We start from the raw sequence: 22,363 nt of genomic DNA, 5'->3' as shown, positions 1-22,363 counted from the left end.
CCTTGTTTTTAAACACAAGAGGAAAAGAGGCTGACTTTTTTAAAGCTAAATTCCAGTTTTATTCCACATACTGTACAGCTGCCCTTCACTACTATATTTATAGCATAAGGGAAGCTGTGAGTTCACACCCTTAGCCGAATGTGACCAAATCCATGTTTATGACTATTTACTTTTCTTTACAGAGACATTTGCCCTACAGAATATATAGCTTTTATGGTGTGTGTTTTGATCGTTGCAACTTCTCGGTTTAGGTGTAGTCAGTCATGTATGACTATTAAAAAACATAATGACAGAAACTCAAGAAAACTAATTTTTTATGTTGCTTCAACTTCTTTTTGTTAAGTAGTTAAGAAGGTTTCAACTTATTTTTTTAAGTTATTTTTAAGTTGTTTTTTTATAGTTTGATTAAATTAAGATGACAAGAAAAGTACATTTGGTTCAACTAAATAAATCAAGGCAGCAAGAATTTTTTATAGTAAAAGCAAGCATTTTCGATTACTAAAAACCTATTTAGCAGACTCCTTTATGGTTTTAAAGAGACAGTTCACCCTACAAAAACTATATTCTGTCATCATTTATGGACTCTTCTCTAGTTCCAAACCTGTTTGACTTTCTTTTCTTCTGTTAAACACAAATGAAAGTATTTAAAAGAATGTTGGAAACGTAAAACCATTAACTTCCATATAGTATTTGTTTTTTTTTCTACCATGAAAGTCAGTGGTTACAGGTTTTCAGCTTTCTTCAAAAAATCTTTATTGTGTCCAACAGAAGAAACTGATAAAAATGTGGAACCACTTGAGTAAATTTTCATTTTTTGTGTGAACTATCCCTTTAAAACTACAAATCAAAGCATCGGTAGGCAGTGTTTTCACTTAATTAAAGGTGCAGTATGTAAGTTTGACACCCAGTGTTTGGAGGTATTGCACTCCTGGATCAAAACAAACACACAGCTTGCCAGATTGAGGAACAAGTGAGTTTGGCGATGGAGCCTAAAGGCTGATTTAAGTTTTGTTCTAAATTAAAATAAGGGCACACAATAGAAGGAATAATTTCCTTATTAAAATGAGTTCTAACCAACACCTGAAATTGATATTTTACAAACGGCTTCTATCTCTTGCAGCTGAACCACAGGATAAACTGTGATCGCCTCGGGTACACCTCATGTGCTTTATTCAGTGTTAAATACTGTTTGAATCCCATTCTACATGACATTTATTGCCATACAACTGAAAGCAGCAGCAGATAGTTAAAACTCCACCTCAGATCTTAAAAATAAAATAAACCATTTGAAATTAAACTTTAGAACTGTGTGCAAGCCAACACGTATCAGTGATTCAGCATCTACATTTAATAATATTCAAGAGGTTTAATTTTTTAATTATTTTAAACCTTACCATTTTGTTGGAGTGCGATAAGTGCACTATTTTGTGCTTCTAAATGGCTGTATTTAAATTTCTGTTGTGTTTCATCTATTGCAAACAGCCATATTGCTTATCACTGCAAATCTCATCAAGTAGCGTGTTGTTAGGACACAGGGTTACAATGTAACCTGCTCACCTAATGTTTACATTCGTAATATTTATATCATTTGCTAATTAATCACCTCATGTGGAACTCTGAATCTGCATCTCATTTCGGAGTCTGCTACTGTCCACTGGATGTCACATATTAATAACAAGTACATGCTCGATTTTTTCCATCAAGGCAACTTGGGGTGCTAAACTGGCATTGGGTGGGTTAAATGACCAAAACAAAGAGGTGTTCCAGCACGAAACAGACATTTTCAAAGCAGAATATCTGACTTCAGCATTGTTTTTTTTTTTTTTTAGATAAACAAGAATGTTCCCTTAGCATGTTGCTTATGTCTGCAAACATATTGTGGTTATTTTATGCTTTAGAGGAGTCAATAACTTGCATATTACAGCACCAATAAATATAATTTAATTGGTTATATTTATTTATGTATCAAAAAAAGTCTTGTGATTTAGTTTTAACAGATCTTGTGGTAACAAAAAGGGTGAATGATGGAATTAATAGACAAATCAGCAGACCAACAAAACTGTGCAACATCTGAAATGTTGCTTTAGTTATTCTAAAATCCCTCAGCCAAAGTCCATAATCAAAGTGGTTCATTATTTTTAAGTGCCAGATCTGTTTTTTTTTCCAAAAACTACAACGCATTAAGAAGTCTTTTTCTTCTGAGGCACAAGTAATTTATTAAATAAGAAAAAGGCCTACGGTGGTTTCTACTGCAAAAAAAAAATCCATTTATCTTTTTGATATTTGGCTGCAATTCATTAGGAAGTGATGCTTTTGTTCTCTTTGACTCACTGGATGGAAATGCTGCTTTATTCGCAAATGCTTTATGCAACAGTTTTGTGCACAAATTTAATTTGCATCTTCATATGAACACAATCATTAGCAAGGGCATGGTGACATTAACATTGGGACTGGAATACATCCCAAGACTGAGAGTGCAACCCTTCAAGGCAACAGTTTCAGCAATCACTCAGACAGATTCCTGAAAATTATGAAAATAATCAAGCTTTAATTGACGTCCAAACCTACAATATTCTGTGCTGCTGGGAATGAGTTGAGCTCATTTTAGTATGATTCTCCAGCATCATAAGGCCAATAAACTGGGCCGGTTTCTCATAGAGAGCTGCTCCCAGTACTCGCGCTATGGCAGACGCTGAGACCCACAGCACACTCACATACTGTACACACACTGATACTGTACATGACACAACTGTCCCAGTTCAACAAAATAAAAACAAAAACATCCATCATTAAAAAGATCCAGCTACATTCCATATATTTATATGGAAACTAAAGCTTGATGTTGCAGCTATAATGCCCATTATATAATAATAAGACAATACTATTATTAGGTAAGATGATGAAGTAAAAAATGAGGAATAAGAAAAAGTGTCTGAGATTATCATTGGCGAAAGAGTGAAATCTACCATGTAAAAAAAAATCCGTAATTTTACATGTTTTTTCTGGCAGATGGGGTGGCTGAAAAAATACGAAAAAATAACAGCCGTTAAATAACAGAAATTTCCTTAAAATGTAATTTCTAGTAAATTTTTGTAATTTATTATCGTTATTTTACAGTATATTTCAGTGATTTAATGGTCGTAATTTTAAGTTTTTTATCCGGCACCCCAGCTGCCAGAAATATCCCGTAAAATGATAAATTTTTTTGAAAGTGTAGTACTACATGAAACTTCAATTTGAAGAGGTAGATTAACTAATTTGAGTTAGTTACAAATGCTGTCTATCTGTGACTAACCAAACATTTGCTAAAGAGATTGTAAATGTACATATTAAGGTGCAGGATGTTGCTGGTGGATCCAGGATAACAGGAAAATATATCATATAATGCCGTATTGAGCCAGCTCATGTAACTCCAGGTGACTGTACGCCTCCCATGGACAGATTACGTTAAAGTCTGAAATACAATTACACATCATTTTAAAAGACATGAATATATAGAAGAGAAGATATAAGAAAATGCATATATAGTAATAATATGTTTGACTTAAAATTGTTGATACCTGTTCCCAATCCCTCCATTCCAGGAATCTCTTCACCAAATCTGGAAAAAAAATAATAATAATGGTATCAATTTATTTATTTACAAGCATTTTCTTGAATTTAAGTTACATTGCATCTACATGCCAACTTATTCTTAATAGATTATAAGTAGACTGGTAGGTTGGGGTTAGGTTTATAGTAAGTTGACACATACAATGTTTCTTATATCAGTATCAGCAGATATTAAGCAGACAGTCTACTAATACTTAAATGAGAAGTAATTGGAATGTAGTTGCAATGCTACTTTCAAAATGTGCAATAGGGACCATCAACATAAAGTGTTAACAAAATGTTTTATTTAAAAATAAAAAATGTACCATAATAATAATAATAATAATAATAATAATAATAATATTAACAAAACTGCAACAAGCAGATTCATTCAAGAATGATTTAAACATTTAAAGTAGTTTGTAGTACCCGATGACACCCTTTTTGGGTGGTTTGCTCTTAAACTGGCGTGTTGACCTCTGTTTGAACTTAGGTGGGCCCTTGTGGGGACTGCCAGGTCCTGTGGCACGTGTGGCACCTTTGCTGGTCGATTTAGGCTTGGAAACATCCATATTTACGAGGAGACCGATGGAGTAAAGTGATGATTTGATGATGACCTGTAAAAGAATGAGGGCGTTAAACAAGATATTCTGGCATTTGGCAATACTGTTGATATATTTATTTATATAATACACTTTGTTGCATTGTCAATGGCATGAAGATATTTAAAATGATACATTAAAATTAATAATAATAATAATAATAATAATAATATTAAAAGGAATATTATAAAGAAATTAAAAATATAAAAGTAGTTAAAAGAAAGTCTTTAATTATAGGACGTTACATGGCTTAAATTTTAATTATTTTAATAATTACAGTAATAAGCGTTCAAAAATAAAAAAGCAATAAAAATGATTTTACAATTTTTTTTATTATTATTATGGTATTATAATTAATACAATTACTCCACACAAAACAACAACCTCTAAACATTATTAAATTCGGTGAGTGGGCTTGACAAACCACCTGTGAAAAATCATTTCACAACTCTGACACTTGCACATTTGCACAAAACACACAAAACCACTCCTCCCTCCTTATTCTAGCACTTCATTATCTGATTATTAATAGTTCTTTTATATAGTTAGCACTTTCTGTATTGCCTCTTCTTGTCGAATCGCTGAATGCCTCTTGAATTGTAAATTACTTCAGACAAAAGCATCTGCTAAATGACTAAATGGAAAAAAAAAAGTTTTAATGGAAGTGCAAATTATAAATCAGTTTATAAAGAGAACATGAGGAACGAACCTGCTTTGATCACAGCAGCAGATTGCGCATATAAATAATAATTATAAATCCCCGAGCCACCAGTGTCCACGAGATCTTTTTATTAATCCCTCTTACAGGCCCACCTGTAATCTGCTGTCTAGAAGGTTTCTCAATTAATCTCCTTAGATGAAGGTCAATGCACGATAAGCAGGACGGTCTACAAGTCAAAGTCTTTGTTTGATAAGCTAAAGCACAGATAAAAATGGATTGTTTGCTTTTAATAGGAAATATGGTGCAATGCAATAGTTTTTCTGTCACAATTAAAGCAGTAAGTCCATTTGTCTATTTAAGGTGTACTTAAAATGACATTACATAAACAAAATATATCAAAGCAAATGTCTATTTGCATCTCAGATGCTGTTTTTTTTTATTAATATTATTTTACTGGATGTTGGTTATCTGTGTAAATTTGAGCCGACCTGGTGTAGTTCATCACATTAAGAGACCTGCTCATGTAGCATTAATAATGATAATTATAACAGTATCTAAATAGCATCCACATCACATCAATCAAAAACCTAGAGGCCGCATACAGCTTGTAGACCATTAAGATCCCATGAGCAGTTTCTTTTGTCTGTGCTTCTGTCTAGCTGCAAATCAAAAGGTGATCGAGCTTTCTGTGTTGCGGCCCCAAGGCTTTGGAACAGTCTCTTTCTGAACATCAGGATTTCTCCATCAATAAATGCTTTTAAATCTAATTTTAAGACTTATTTTTACTCTCTTGCCTTTGAGTGACACATGCATGTTATTTTTTTTATCTGTATTTTAGTATTACATACAATTGAAGTCAGAATTATTAGCCCCCTGAGTTATTCGCTCCCATTTAATTTTTTATCTGATTTCTGTTTAACGGAGAGCAGATTTTTTTTCAACACATTTCTAAACATAATAGTTTTAGTAACTCATTTCTAATAACTGATTTATTTAATCTTTGCCATGATGACGGTAAATAATATTTAACTGGATATTTGTCAAGACACTTCTATTCAGCTTAAAGTGACATTTAAAGGCTTTACTAGGTTAATTAAGTTAACAAGGCAGGTTAGGGTAATTAGGCAAGTTATTGTATAATGATGGTTTGTTCCGAAGACTATCAGAAAAATATAAAGCTTAAAGTTTTAATAATAATTTTGTCCCTAAAATGGTTTTTTTAAAAAATTTAAACTGCTTTTATTCTAGCCAAAATAAAACAAATAAGACTTTCTCCAGAAGAAAAAATATTATCAAACATACTGTCAAAATTTCCTTGCATGTTATTTATTTTAAAAATTCAAAGGTGGGCTAAGCATTCTGACTTCAACTGTATACATGTATACAGTATTTCCTTTTCTTATATTTTAAATACAAGTTTAATTTTTTATTAAATATTTTATTTTATTGTAAAGCACTTTGGATCAACTATGGTTGTGTAAAATTATGCTCTATAAATAAAGTTTGCCTTGCCCTGCCTATTTTTACTAGCTGTCAATGTTTTATCCCTCATCAACTTAATATTTTTAAATAATTAAAAATTGGGATAAAGTAGGCTTTCCACCAATAGTTCATATTTTCTGTTATTGTTATAAATAGTAAAACTGTTTACTAGATAATCCTATTTCAGTCTATTTCAAAATATAGTGTTAAAATTAAGACCAGCGACTTCTCAGGGAAAATGATTTCAACAGCAGTTTTGTTTTGTTTTTTCTCAGTGTTGAGGACAGTGTTTTAAAGTTTTGTCATTACATTATCTTTTGAATGAACATTAAATATAAACACATTCCACAAACTTGACAAAAAGCACCAACTTACAATGTAAAAAGCGACTAATTCGATTAAAAAAACATGAGTTAAAAACTTGAGATTAAAAAGCAACAAGTTAACTTTACTTTAGAAAAAGGGGAGTAAACTTGTAACTTGAAATGGTTACGTTTATTTAACCTAATTTTATATAATAAGACCTAGTTTGTTTACTTAATAATTTTAAAGTAATGAGGGTATACTGATAAAAAAAAAAAAGTAATCACATTTTATCATGTACTTAATATTTGATTTAAGCATAGACCATTTCAATGTGGTCATGTCAGTGGCCCATGAACATTTCCTGCTTGTTGTCAAATTATTCCATAATTGTAACAAGAGGCGATTCAATCATAACTCAATGTTAAAACAGCTATCATAACATTCTTTCTCAATGTGTGGCTCTTTTTGGATTCTTGGAAGGTACCAAAACTAAAAATGCAAAACAGGAAATACCTTGTGACCATTATTATTGTTTACATGCCTCAAAATAGTCTATATGAACCATTTCATCAATTTAAACCTATACAACTGATGTTTTGCTTGATAAATGCAACAATACAATGAAATTATTACATATTACAAGTACATTTCATATTTTCTTCCTAAATACTTAACTGGTCATTATTTATTAATATACCCTTTCCGGAAAAGCAAAATCCCTCAAAATTGTTTTTTGTTTTTTCATGAATATATGCAAACATACAGCATTACAGTAAACTACAGCAAATATGAACTTTCAAGTCTTTCCATGCTCGATGTTGTGCTGTGTTTGTACTCACCTGCTGGTCTTTTGTCTGCGCTGGTAAAGATGCTGCTCTCTGGAAACACACACTCTGCTCTTATACGCCTGTCGATCTGAGCATCATAAGATGATTAAACATGCACAGGATGGTCCTTCCTCTTCCCAGAACACTGCAGCTGTCATCATCAGCGCAAAGGCAACATGAGGCCACATTCACATGTGCAGCTATGAAACTAATCCTGTTTGTTTTCCATAGTCCGTGCAATACTAAATTAGACACAGAGCTCTGGGTAATTCTAGAGCTGTGTGTTTGATTTTGCTTCTGTGTCACACATCTTTACTTTGATTTATAAAATGAGTTGTGTTTTTGCTTCTGTTTACCTTTCTAGATAAAGTTGTCATCATTTTTATAGGTATTTTTGGAAATCTTTGATTTGAAACCAGATGCCTAAATGATTATCCACTGCAGGTTACAGTTTGGTTTTTATATGGCTAGCTTTTGGGAGCTTTTCTACTGCATCTCATACCTACACCGAAACAAACGACTCAAAGATGATTCCTTGGATTTACTAAGTGGTTGTAAACTATTTATTTGAGATGAATTTAAAACAAATTAAATTGAACATTACTAAATGTCATTTGTTTGTTTCAATTCAACACAAATAAATTATTTGTAACAATTTAGCAGACATCATTTTTCAGTGTAGTAGCTGGTACTGTGTCAGATGAGGTTCCAAGCGAGCCATATACAGTCAAAATATTATGTTTGCTGTTTCAATTCTTGAATTTTTGGTGGGACAGTTTAATCCATTTACAGTTGAAGTTAGAATTATCTTGCCTGAATTATTCGCTCCACTGTTTATTTTTTTTCCCCAATTTCTGTTTAACATAGAGATTTTTTTCAACACATTTCTTAACATGATAGTTTTAATAACTCATCTCTAATAACTGATGTATTTTATCTTTACCATGATGACAATAAACAATATTTGACTAGACATTTTCAAGACTCTTCTATACAGCTTAAAGTGCCATTTAAAGGCTTAACTAGGTTATAGGCAGGTTAGGGTAATTATGCAATTTATTGTATATCGGTGGTTTGTTCTGTATAGACCATGAGAAAAAAATGCTTAAAGAGGCTAATAATCTTTTTTTATTATTATTATTTTAAACTGCTTTTACTCTAGCCTAAATAAAACAAATAAGACTTATACCAGAAGAAAAAATATTATCACACATACTGTGAAAATTTCCTTTAAAAAATTGTGTAAACATCATTTGGGAAAAAGAAAAAAAATTCTAAGAGGGGCTAATAATTCAGACTTTAACTGTATATCATATTCACTATCTAACTAATAAGTTAGCTTAATTCCTTCATGTTGTCCCAACAAAAAATGATTGTATTGAACCCAACATTCCCCACAAAACCAACGCAGGCTCATTGGAAATGTACAGGCCAGTATGACACCAACAATGTTTGTTCCTTTTCACACTAATGATATTTATATGGATTTATCATCAACCAATGATGGATTATTTTTGGTGTAGTTCTTTGCACACACACACAAAAAAACGTACCCCATAGCCTACTGAGAAACACATTTCAAATTCTCAAAAACAATGCACAGCACCCTCTAGTGGATTTGATTTGTCGTCTAAACGTTGAAACCAAAAAACGCCTGGAGCCACATATTTTACATTTCATAAATGTGGCGTTAATCTTACTGTGGATCTGCAGCCAAACATATATTGAAGTGTTTTCGTGGTTTCACAAAATAGCCTGAAGCACATACATCAACCTTTGAATAAGAAACGCTTTCAAAGTTGCCTTAAGACAAGAATGGACGTTGTTCAATAGTTTTAGGACACCTTTGATTAAAGGTTGTGATCCACTTCAAATGTTGACTACTGTATATTCCAATGAGTCTGTGTTGGATTAATTCAATTAATTAAAGTATGGTTTATAAAACGGGGGTATTTACTATCAGTTATTTTGTTTATAGACACTTGTTAACAGCTCACATATTCACACACGACACATCTAGTGTGGTGTTACGCAACTGTTTTTCTGAATCACTCATCTAGACGTCCCGTGTGTGTCGGTGTGTGTCGTGAGTCCTGCTTTCGCTGTGATCAGCAGTCTGTCAGATAATCTCAACAGCTCCGTTCATTCATAGAAACGATTAGCAATGTGCCAGACTTAGGCAGAATTGGGCACGCTATGGATGGCATATTGTGAGTAGGCCCTAACAGCACTACCATAGTTTTAGTCTAATTTACACTCACACAACCAACAACGGATGACCAATAAAACAACAAATACATTGAAGCACATTTCTTAGGGTGTAGATTTTGTGTATCTCTTGAAGACAAAAGATCATTTTAACACCAAGCAGTGACAAGACAAGTTTATTGTCGTATGCAAGTCGTATTCGATAAATACATTTTGACAGATACATTTTAATAACATTAATTAATATGTAATAATTCATAATTGCTAGAACAAACAATATAATAAAATATGTAAGTATATTCATGTGTTTTGTATTTAAAAATCATGCTGATGATTAACATTTGGACTACTGAAAATATTAGTTTGAAATAGGGTCTGGAATTTTAAAAACGTTTTCATGTCAGGCTTTAAGCAAGTGTAACTGAAGACAATCTTCAAGGATTATATAAATGTATATTTCATGTATAATGTGTTATCATCTATAGCCTATTTTAACATTGAATTGGGTTTTATTCAACTTTTAGTGAACTTAAGATTATACACTTATATTGTAAAAATGCCTCACAGATATTTATTTATCAGAAAATTACAGCAGTATGTAATTGAAATCATTCACACTGAATACTGTAAATTGTGTCATATCTTTGTAAATGTGTTTTAGGAAACATCAAATCACTGTCATAAGAAGGTTGACAGTAATATTTGCATTATACTCAATTTCTAAATATTTTGTATACATTTAATATACAGTTGAAGTCTGAATTATTAGCCCCTCTGTTTAGTTTTTTTACCCAATTTCTTGTTTAACGGACAGAAGATTTCTTCAACACATTTCTAAACATAATAGTTTTAATAACTCTTTTCTAATAACTGATTTATTTTATCTTTGCCATGATGACAGTAAATAATATTTTACTATATATTTTTCAAGACACTTCTATACAGCAAATGACATTTAAAGGCTTAACTAGGTTAATTAGGTATAGGCAGGTTAAGGTAATTAGGCAAGTTATTGTATAACGATGTTTTGTTCTGCAGACTATCTTAGCTTAAAGGGGCTAATAATTGAGCTTAAAAATGTGTTTTTTATTTTTTTTACTGCTTTTATTCTAGCTGAAATAAAACAAATAAGACTCTCTCCACAAGACTGTGAAAATTTCCTTGTTCTGTTAAACATCATTTGGGAAATAGTTAAAAAAAAAAAAAAAGAAACAAAATCAAAGGAGGACAATAATTCTGACTTCAACATATATATTTAAAACACACACACACACACACACACACACACACACACACACACACACACACACACACACACACACACACACACACACACACACACACACACACACACACACACACAACAACAAATAATACAGGAATAAACTATTACAGTTGTCTTTTTCCTACACTGGGGGGAAAATACATCCTGCCAAACAGACCTCCCTTATAAATTCATCCGTCATCAGATTTGTCATTTTGCGATTTGTCTTCATTTTTATCTTTTTATGGATCTGCGTTGTCAACAAGAATTTCTTTATCTTCAGGTCCAGTGTGACATGTTTTACCTGAATCCCCAGCATCAAGAGTCACTGTTAAAATAGTGAACATCCTGATTTACAGAAAGGCATATAACATATTTTTTAATAATAATATTTGATCAACAATGTCCTGTTGTGGAATACTGGCAGCTTTACAACATTATGTTTACTTTAAAGACTGTTCTATTAAGAAACGTCAAAAAACAAATTTACAACTATAGTGTAATTTATTTTAACATTAAATAATCTATAAACATATATACTCAGCATGTATGAGTCCACCCCTCATAAATCTCTCATTTAGATTAATATTTTCTACAGGAAGCTTTACAATATTGTATTCGTGCATATACATTAGATTAGTCAGTACTGAAGCCAAATCTGGAGCTTATCTAACAAAATAACTTACAATAAAGGTCCTAAAATGAGTAGGCCAAATTTATATGTCGAAGAAAATATTCAATAAAAACGGACAAATTGCAAAAATTAAGAGAAACAAAAAATATATGAGATTGTTAAAGTTGTGAAGTTTGTATATATATATTTTGCAATGTTTTCCATAAATTTAAATGTTTTATCTTTCTATTTCTAAAGATGTTTAAAGACTAAAATATTATTTTAATAAATGTACACTTTAAAAAAAACCTGATTTGTTTAAATGCACCAAAATATGTGAGCTATATTTACTAAGAAATGGATACAAATATTCATTTTTAAAAATGGGGTGTACTCAATTATGATGAGCACTGTATATATTTAAAAAGTTTTGGTACAATCCATGTAACAAAAACACAAATATATTATTTAATAAATTCACATAAAACATACTCCACCTTCTGGTGTCTTCTGACTTTGTAAAAGTTGATCAAGTTCTAAAGGAGTTAAAGAAAAGAATACTTGTATAATTTTTTATAAACACCAAGTGCAGATATTGAATACAATTATGACTGAGATGTTATTATAGAAATTATTATCATCACATGCATCTGGTAACTAAATAATTTAAATACACATACAATACGCATACATACTGTACAATGCAAACATCCAACTGTCACATTTGCAATGCTATAAAGTTAACAATCTCTCAAATTGTATTATTATAGTTATAAAGACAATTTTAAAAACACCCTTATTTTATATATAACCAAAGCAGAGTTAACAATTAAGGTCTGGATTAATTGTTTTTTTCTCTGATGTAGAGGTAAAAAAAAAAGCAAACTGACCTTGTTTTAGTCTCTTATTCTCAATCTTTAGTTGACTGTTTTCTGAGAAAAAAAACTTCCTAACAAAAATGCTAATTGCAAATCTTATCTCACTGTTCTTGCAATTCTTGTAATTCTGTTAGAACAAAAATCTGAATTGTGAGATTTAAACAATTGCAAAATATATACTTGTTATTTTAAGAAAAAAATAAAAAATCTAAATTGTGAAATGAAGTTATGACAAAAAAATAAAATAAATAACTTTAAAAAAATAAGTGCAAGATGTAAACTGAGAGGAAGACATCGGAAATTGGGCTGATTAGAAATTTTCATCAACAAGCAGTTGGACAGGTGTACCTAATAAAGTGGCCGGCGATTGTAAGCATTTTTCGAAAGCAAAAAAATATATATATCAGTGGAAAAATCGATCTAAGATACAAATCTTCCCTTTATGTGGCAAAGAACAATTACATTGCCTTTTTGCGGATGCACAGAGACCAGAAAATGAATTCATGACAAAAATAAAACGACTTTAAATGGCTTTAAGTTAAAAAATAACTGCGAGATGTAAACTGAGAGGAAGATAAAAAAAAAAGAGAAAAGCAGGATAAAAGTAGCAATTACCTTTTCAATTATTTTCCGTTTAAAGAGGTTAAAAACATTTTCATAATTAATTGATTCACAGCATTTAATTTTTTTTTTTATAAAGCATACTATTTATTTTATAAGCCAAACTTGCAGTATGTACTTATAAAAAGCTAAAAAAAAAAAAATACATTACTGGAAAAATGTATCTTAAATAAAAACTTTCCTTCATGTGACAAAGTACATACACTTTGCCTTTTTGTGGAAGCACAAAGACTTTAAATCAAGAGTGCAACTCTGACTTTAAGAAACAGAACTGCTGGACTACTGTTGGTGAAGAGAAATAATGTAAAAGTGTGAAGTTCCAAGCTCAAATATAAATTTTTCACCTCTGTATTTATGCAGAAGCACAGCAAACATCATTGCAGCAAAACCACTGAACACAACTATAACTGAAATCAGGACGGCTGTTGTCCTCCATATTTTAAACACTTCACCTGTAAAGTAAAATGTAGGCAAAACAGACGGTGCAAGTCTTTTGATTAAAAACAATTAATAATGTAAAATATGACAGTATGATATATTTGTACTGTACACACACATAATATATATTGACCAGTTTCTCTGTGTAGCAATTAGCTAAAATAATTAAATGTTAATAATTAATAATTATTTATTTATTATTATTTAGATTAGCTTTACTGTTAACTGTATGGCAAAACTAATATTACAGTTAACTCGTCTGCTTGCCCGTTAAGCTAAAACAATTAATTGTCCATCAATTCAAAGCCCAAATAATTCATTTAAAACATTTTTTTACAATTAAAGAGACTCATTCTGCATGTGAAAGCAGACAATCAAATGTGTGCACAATAATAAAACAATGATTATGGAAACATATAAATAATATACATCTACACTGTAAAGAAATATATTTTAAAATAACAGTTTCTGTATTTTGTAATAAACAAGTGTTCCGTTTATTTACGGTTGTCAATAGCATTACGGGATGTCGATCTCTGCTCTGTCAACTTTTGATGAAATGTCAACTCTACAGTTTAACAATGTGACTTTTATTGACATTTAAGTAGTTTGAAATAATATAATGTACAAGAAATAATATATAATAGAGAAATATGTCTATAAAATAACAGAAAATGTACTAGCAGTTTATTACAAGGTTTTTAATTTATTTAATAATATTTCAAAATAAATAAAACACATTACTGTAAACCTACATAATACTAATGTAGTATAACTTTTTAAATGATAATTCAAAGCAACAAAAACAAACAATCACATTTATAACACAGAGGAGTTCAATGCTAAATACACTAGTCAAGCAGAATCTGCCATTGCTCACCAAAGTCTCTGCATTGTGGGGTGACATTTTAAACAAAATCGAATTAATTTACACCATTTAATTGAAACACTGAATTTAACTTTTAACAATAAACAGACAAAAGGTTACTTTAAATTTGAATTGACAATCTCAAAATAATCCCCATCATTTCCTTGATGGCAGGTCAAATCAAAGGTTACCATGAGCCAAATTTGGCCCGTGATCACTAGTTTAGGCATCTCTGCTTTAAACTATCAAAAATGTTAATAAAAGTCACTTTTCAAGGTTGAAAGTTGTTGGAGAAAAGATCAAGGTTCTGTAATGCAATTCAACATCATGAATAAATGGGGAAACATAAAAGCATGAATCACAACTTACAAATAAAAAAAAAAATGCTATAATTTATGGATATTTTTTAAAGTGTAGTGCACATGTAATCCAAAGTGAGAGGTAAGACCACAACCTGGCTACAATTCATCAAGTTTAACCATAAAAAAACTACATAAAATGTTTGAATTAAAGTGTGAGGACTTACGTGAGGTGATGATCTGTGCTTCCAGCATGTGATGCTTCAGTTTCACTCTGCAGTGAATCTTGTCGTCGCTGTGATAAACAATGATTGTGTGTTTGATGCTGAACATGCCCGCTTTCTGGTGCGTCTCTGTAGTTTCTGGCCTCAAACTGACTCCTTCATGATCCAGCCACTCCAGATGCGGTTCAGGATACCAACCTTCAGATTCACACTGAAGATGAAGCCCTCCTGAAGGATTAAATCCATCTATGGTGATCACCGGAGCCCATCCTAAAGCTACAATACGAACAACAACATTTGCTGCATGAATGTTATTTTATCGTTGTTAATTTTAACCTATGTACAGCTGATTAAATAGGCAAGAACTAAAAATCCAATTTAAAAAATGGGTAACACTTCGGTTTAGGTACAAAATTTGCATTAACTACTGACTTATTACCTGTAGATTATTAAGATATGTTCTATTTATCAGCACTTATAAAGAATGGTCTTATTTTACATCTTTAATCCGACCCAATACCTAAACCAAACCATTTGTCAGGACCAGTAAATGGAAAGAACCCAAGAGCAGGTGAAAACAAATTATTTATTAAACAGGGCAAAAATCAGATGGTTTAGTCCATTAGTAATAATGGCAAAAAACAAAAACAAATTCTTCTACTGCCAATGTCTCAGTCTCAGGGGGAAAGAAACTACAAAAACTCAGTCCAACAAACAGGAAAGAAAAAATGCAGCAGGCAGTCAAAATCAGAAAATACTTGTAGACTTGTCACTGGAATTGTTGGGGGAGAAAAACTGATAAAACAGAAACAAAAATTAGACTGGCTGGTAAAACAGAGGGAGGTTAAAGGGGAATCAAGCAACAGTCAGAACCAGGCCAGTGTCAAGGACATCATAAGAAACAATCAGGAGAAGCACAAACAAAAGAATATGTGGCTATCACAAACAAACAAAACAGACATGACCAGCCGATTAGCCTGGAGTCCTGATCCTACAGTACTAATAACTATTACTAAGCAGCTAATTAGTAGTTTACTGAAATAAAAGTCTTAGTTAATGGTTTGTTCATTGCTTGAATTGTACAAATAAAATAAAGTGTGATGGAAAAAAAAATACCATACAGACGAGCAATGGAAATAGTTCCCAGCAGTAACTAGGTAACAGTGCTATATAATATCATTGCTCATGCTGGGAATCATGGCACAGCAGCAAACTCTCTTGATTGCTATGCTGGTATAAGAGTGTAGTTCCTAGACTAGAAAAGAGCCACTTTTAATTTTCTGTCAGTCTTAGTACATGATGCAGCTACAGAAGAGTCAAGATTTAAATAGGAAAATTATCAAAACACTTTTGGTAAAAACAAAAAAATGGCCAAATGATCTCATCTGATTCGATGACCTACGCTAAGCTAAGTTAAGCTAAACAGCTACAAAAATGGAAAAACTGTTCAACTCTGAGCCTATTTCCAAAAATGCAGAGTGTTTATTTAAAGGCTGTAATATTATGATTATAATAAATAAGCAATTTGCAATTGGTTGCATGTCTTTACACCAAATGGTGTTGGGAGTTTAAATACATTTACAGTACTGCATACTTAAAAACACAAAAAATAAACCGGACCTAATATGCCCCTTTTTATAAGATATAAAACAAGCCTCTAATGTCCCTAGAGTATGTATGTGAAATTTCAGCTTAAAATACCATATTAAAATACCTCACAAATAATGCTTTATAACTCTTTGAAACTGCTTCTTTTAGGATTTGATCCAAATTGTGCCGTTGTGGTGACTGGCGCTTTAAAGACTCCTTTACACAGCACACAACAAGCGACAGGCCGGAAGTCATTTATTTCTGATGGAGAGTAGTCCGGGAGCTGCGTGGAGCTCCGATCATCTTCGTATGCAGAAAATTCGGATCTGAAATGAGCTGCGGATCCATTGAAATATTTTAACTCCTGCGACTAGATTGTATGCAACTGGCCGACCGGATGTAATATATTTCAGTGTTGCCCAAGCAGGTGTGTGCGCGCGAGATGAGAAATTTTTTTTATTTTTGGAATAAGAAAAAGGTCTATATTCAAAAAAAAAAAAAAAAAAAAAAAAAAACATTTCTATTGAGCTTATTCTAAAATGCGGAAGTGCGCCTGTTTTCGCGATTGTTTTAGAACCTCCGATTCAGTCACCTATGGGAGAAATGACAAGAAATAATAAACGGCAGAAAACGGTGAAACTACTTGCTCTACAAACAAATGTTTGCATAACTATGTAGACCAAGTAGAATAATATAACAATATAACATCAGTTTGCAACATCAAACAGCGAAACGAGCAGTTTTTAATGTCTAAAAATTAATGGAAGTGAATGAGACCGGAAGTCTCGAGCCTAAAAGATGAAATGGCTGCGCCCGCTCGTCGGCAAAGAATAAGGTGAATAAAGGAGTAATAAAAATTTTAATTTTTAAAATGTTATCTCCACATTCCCTCCAAAATTTTTAGCGGTCTATGAATTTCTAATAATCATTAATTCATTCATTAAATCATGGTGAATGCACAGAGAATAAAGGCTTTTTTTGCACTTTATTTTGGACACCATGAAAATTGAGCTTCTCTCCCATGGTGCACGACAACACTGAAAATTCTGTGCGACTACCACAAGGGGGTGTACTCCGACAGTCGTGTCAAAATGTCATGTTCAGTGGAAAGGCGGCTTAATGACCTCCCAGACCTCTTTTCAAAAGAGAACGGAGCTACAAATGAGTGGTTAAATTATTTTTTATTTTATTTTAATTGATTCTTTGGTCTTTGAATTAATAGACAGTTAAATTTTTAGCTCAAAAGAAAAGTAGAAAAGTTGGTTGTACTATTTAAGTTGCTTTATAGCTGAAGGTAAAACTAATCTAAATGTGTCAGCAAAGTGTCAGAGTCAAAAACAAAACAAATGTCCTATGCTAATGAGGGAAAGCTCATCACTAGTGGGTGGGGCTTCCCCCCTCTGATAACATGTACAAATGGAAAATGTCAATCAACGTTTTTCTGCACTATTCTGACTTTTTTTTTAATCAAGTGTGATTATGAAAAATAAAATAATACATTTTTCCTATTGGAAGCTGGCTATATGCACACTGTTGCCACACAACTGTGTTTAAACCCCGTATCAAAGTGATTTCTTTCATAATAGGCAATAGTATCTGGATGCAGCCTTTATGAGGTGAGAATGCATCACTCAGCGATGCAATGTCAGCGACAATGCACTCAAATGGAGCAAGTGACATCACTGAGAGGCGTAGGGTTAGAGGTAGGGCTAGGTGAGCCTATTAAAAAGCATTGGATGCAGCTCAGATTGCACTGCACCAGAATCGCATCCAAACCCCTCTCTTAATAGGTCCCCTTTAACTTATGTAAAATCCATAACCCACCAGTTGCTTACCTTCAACTGTAAGATCGACTGTGGCTTCATGCTTCGAGGATTCAGACCCAATAATACACTTATAACGTCCTTCATCAGACACTTTGACTGATGAAAGTCTGAGGGATGCGTTTCCTCTCTGAAGCTCTGGATGAATCAGCTGTGTTCTCCCTCTGTAGGACTCGTTCTGCTCTGTTTCTCTGTCTTCATGATCCTCATACAGATGCACCAGAGAGTCTTTCAGATCAGATCTCCGCCACTCCACTATCATGTCCACAACACTGATGTTGGGTTTGACTGAACAGGGCAGAATCACGTCATCTCCGACTGAAGCAAATACAGCTACTGCAGCTCCAATGACATCATACTGCTCTGTGAAAGAGAGAGAAAACAAGTTTAACCAGTTCATTCATTCAGTCATTTTTTTTTCCGGATTAGTCCCGTTATTAATCTGGGGTCACCACAGCAGAATGAACTGGGAGAACATGCAAACATAGGGAGAACCTGAAAACTCCACACAGAAATGCCAACTGACCCAGCGGAGTCTTGCTATTTTCTGACCAGAGCAACAGTTATTTTTACGTATTGTGCCACATTGTAAAATATTGTTAAATAGCAAATTCATTTACGCCACTTTGTGGACTCATGGGTGTGCCAGTCTATAAAGGAGGCGTGTTAAGGTGCATTGTTGGCGCATTGTTATTTTGAAAAACTGAAATAGACTGTGCCATTGACCAACTAAAAGCTGGTCTAAAGTACAGCGCAAAGGCCAAACGCTTACACATTGCTTAATACACAAAGGATGTAGAGCAATACACAAATAACTTTACATACGAAAAAATAATTAATATTACAAAAATTTGTCTCTTCTACATAAATATAAAAACTACTGCCTCCATGCCTTCGTCACCTCAGGGCTTTTTTCAGTTTATTAATGACAATTTGTATACTGCTATTATTATTATTATTATTATAAGTATCATTAATTATATGTATATTTCTATTTGTTTTAATAAAAACAAGTTCAGATTTGTCCACCTATTGGGTTTGGGAGACATATGCATCCCCAATATGGGGCATAATAATTAGATGTGTATTTTGATATAGCTCAGATATAAGTTTTTTGAACATACTTTGTTATTATTGTTCATTTATTCGTTTGCTGGAAATTAGAACTGATTTTAGAAATAGTTTTAAAACAAATCTTTGTGCTTAACAAATGAAATTAAATATGTAGGCTAATGGATGTCTTCAGTACAACACCGTTTCCTCATCCACAAAAGTAAAGAGAAAGTAAACATGCCAAATGGAGGAGGCTTGTTCTTATCCTCACGCAGATAGTCTGTTTAACTGTTTTCTTTTTAATGAAGCGCTCAGTTTTTACACTTACAAAGTCCGCCATGTAAATAGCGAATGTGACTCTTAAAGGGAATGTGTGATGAGACTCTAATACGTTTGGCTCAAAACACACCCATAACTCATTAGGAGAATAAGCACAACCCTGTTAGACCATGCGCAGAGTGTATTTTTCCATCCTTAAAATAGCAAAAATAACAAAAGTGGATTCGGACATGCCTTTAATGCTTTTGCGCCTGCGCTTTCGACTTTGCGCCTAGATCATGGGCTATATGACCAGGCGAGTGCTGTGCCGGAGCATACCCGGGTGCTTAATGCAGAAGTATAAATCAGCCTCAAGTCTTGTCAATGCTATCTCACAGCAATTTATAACTTTTGGATTTAGTGGCTAATTTGTATGTATTTGTATGGTCTCATTTGTACATTTCAGTATAATTTAGTCTCCCCCAATGACAGTTCAGTTTAGGGGTGGGGTTTGGTGCCACGCCTATTTTTAAAAAGCATACATTTTTGTATGACTGAACTCAAACTGAAAAACGACCGAACTGAAATTCGTACAAATTATTGACAAAATAGTTACATTTCCTCATAAGGCTGGTCATGTACAAAGTTTAAATTCAAAGTCTTTTTTCTTGTTACTTTACCTTAAATAAGTTTATCAGGTTTAAACTTTATTTTTTAAGTTAGAAGTTTTAAAAGTATAGTTCACCCAAAAAAAAAAAAAAAAAAAAAAAACTTCTGCCATCATTTACTCATCATGTACATGTTCCAGACCTGTTTGAGTTTCTTTCTTCCGTCGAATTTAAAATAAAAGAATATACTGTAAAATGTTGGTTCTTTGGTTGAAAATAAGAAATTGCAATTTCCACATTTGTCCAGCAGATGTCCCCATAGACATTTATTTTCAGCTTATCTTTTCTTCTTTTCCTCACAAATTGATATATCATATATTTTGACATTCTAAAATACATCAAGATACTGTTTTGTTGTTGTTGTTGTCTGATATATTTTTAATTGTGTGCGTTTGCAAAACAACAGTGTGCCAAAATAAACAACAAATAAAATAAAAAGCCCCAGACAACTTCGTGCGTGAGTGTGTGTGAGTGAGTTTTGTATTTTTAAAAAGAAACTGAAGATGCACCGAAGAAAAATAGTCGTTTCCCAAAGCGTTCACAAGAAATTTAAGAACCAGTAAGTGTTCGTAAATTATGAGGATTTTTGGGTGAACTACCCCTTTCAGGCAGCTTTTTTCATTTAAGTTGTAAGAATGATGTAAGAAGCAGCACAAAACACTTTTATCTTAATAAATAAATAATAGAAAAAGCATAATAAAGCACAGTCCATTCTCCTTCTACATTTCAGCTTCGTAATAACTGAACCAAAAATCAAGACAAAATCCATTTAGTTTTCAATATTAAGTTTTGACTCCAACTTATTTTTGATGTATATTTCTTCATGTGAGTTTTGTGTATCAAGCATGACGTACGGTTGTTGATCCCTGTATGCTGTAGGTGGACAATGACCAGATTACTGTACAAAGTGCCCTACATAAGTTACTTATTAAATGCCTTTTCATCTCTTTCTTCAACATGTGAGCCCTTCATATATTTACCTGATCTTGAATCTTTAATTCCACAAGCAGTTAGCAGCAGCAAACAAATAAACTTCATGTTTAAAGAGCACAGGTACTAAAAAAAGAAAAGCATTTTTGTTTTTAAAAAGCACACAGGTATTTAATGTAAATATATTTTTTAACATTTCATATACCCAATAAATCTGATAATTAACAAGACCTACCTTTTTATTTAAACTTCTTACAGCCAATATTTCTTGCCTTCAACTCAACACTGACGCTTATTTAGGAGTGTGCATATATAAGATGTTCAAAAGAGACTGAAATCATTTCTGGTTTAGTTTCATTTCCTCATATTAATAAACTACTGATAACACAGTACCTCCCATCGCAGTTTATAAGCCCTTTTTCTGAAGTCACTGTCTTGAGGTTATGAATAGGATTTATTACTGAAATGTGTGTTTTGTCCTGACGAGCTGGTTAAGTGGGCTAAGGACTATAAAGGTGATTCTAGAATCGCAGGTACATTTTGCATCTCCAAGACAAACCTTCAATTATTTTTCAAAAACAAAAGCTTTAATGAAACTGTTTTGAATAAGGACACAAATTATATCGAGTTATGTGTATTTAGGGACATATTTACATATTTTTGACAGTCTCCACCTCCTGAATCATGCATTCAGCTTTAATTATCATGAAATAATTAAGTCTAATTTAGATTTTTAACAGATGTTTCTGTTAAATAAATATTGGCATGAAATATTTGTATTATTTGTGATTTCAGTAATAAAACTTGTGTTAGTCCATGTATGTTCATGGTCAACTCTGTTACAAGTCTTTAAAGTAATGATAGAAAAAGGCATGTACCTTGCTCCAAGCGATGTTATTTCCTCTATAGGGAAACTCTGGAAGGTTCTTCCCTCATTCATGTGCACTAAATATCTAGGATAGATCAAAACTATTCATTATTTGTCAACTATGTTATTGTGATATTTTATTGACTTTCTCATTCACTTTTTAAAAACAAGAATATGACGAAAATACGCACAATTAATGCCATCAGGCGTCTGGCTTAAAAAGTTTGACAGTAATTTAAACAACAATTTACAGCAGAATAAAAATGCCCTTATATCAGATTTAGGCATTTA

General features: G+C 32.4%; 2 protein-coding genes across 3 annotated transcripts; both read right to left on the bottom strand.

The window, feature by feature from the left end:
- Positions 1-2,527: 2,527 nt before the first annotated feature.
- Positions 2,528-7,557, bottom strand: pde6ga (phosphodiesterase 6G, cGMP-specific, rod, gamma, paralog a). The gene is made up of 4 exons (NM_001159826.2): positions 7,482-7,557; positions 4,021-4,208; positions 3,561-3,601; positions 2,528-3,454 (listed from the first exon to the last, which is right to left on the bottom strand). The coding sequence occupies exons 2-4, from the start codon at positions 4,161-4,163 to the stop codon at positions 3,378-3,380; spliced, it is 261 nt and encodes an 86-aa protein (NP_001153298.1). The 5' UTR covers positions 4,164-4,208; positions 7,482-7,557; the 3' UTR covers positions 2,528-3,377.
- A 3,209-nt stretch (positions 7,558-10,766) lies between these two features.
- zgc:123297 lies at positions 10,767-21,548 on the bottom strand. 2 transcript variants are annotated; one of them, NM_001037561.2, is given in 8 exon segments: positions 10,767-11,269; positions 12,052-12,090; positions 12,445-12,486; positions 13,398-13,505; positions 14,886-15,158; positions 18,308-18,658; positions 21,255-21,330; positions 21,440-21,548. In NM_001037561.2, coding segments are annotated over 7 exon segments (957 nt in total). In that variant the 5' UTR covers positions 21,313-21,330; positions 21,440-21,548; the 3' UTR covers positions 10,767-11,183.
- Between the last annotated feature and the right edge of the window lie 815 nt (positions 21,549-22,363).

This window comes from Danio rerio, chromosome 3 (genome assembly GCF_049306965.1).
Source record: "Danio rerio strain Tuebingen ecotype United States chromosome 3, GRCz12tu, whole genome shotgun sequence".
In the NCBI taxonomy this organism is placed as follows: Eukaryota; Metazoa; Chordata; class Actinopteri; order Cypriniformes; family Danionidae; genus Danio; species Danio rerio.
The sequence above is the reverse complement of the archived record's forward strand: the minus strand, read 5'-3'. Positions and strand labels throughout refer to the sequence as shown.

Excerpts from the sequence above, each read along its gene's own strand:
- pde6ga (NM_001159826.2), bottom strand. The coding sequence starts at position 4,163 with ATGGATGTTTCCAAGCCTAAATCGACCAGCAAAGGTGCCACACGTGCC. Across the intron at positions 3,602-4,020 it reads CCCAAAAAGGGTGTCATCGG|ATTTGGTGAAGAGATTCCTG; the intron begins GTACTACAAACT and ends TTTTTTTTCCAG. Across the intron at positions 3,455-3,560 it reads AATGGAGGGATTGGGAACAG|ACTTTAACGTAATCTGTCCA; the intron begins GTATCAACAATT and ends ATTGTATTTCAG.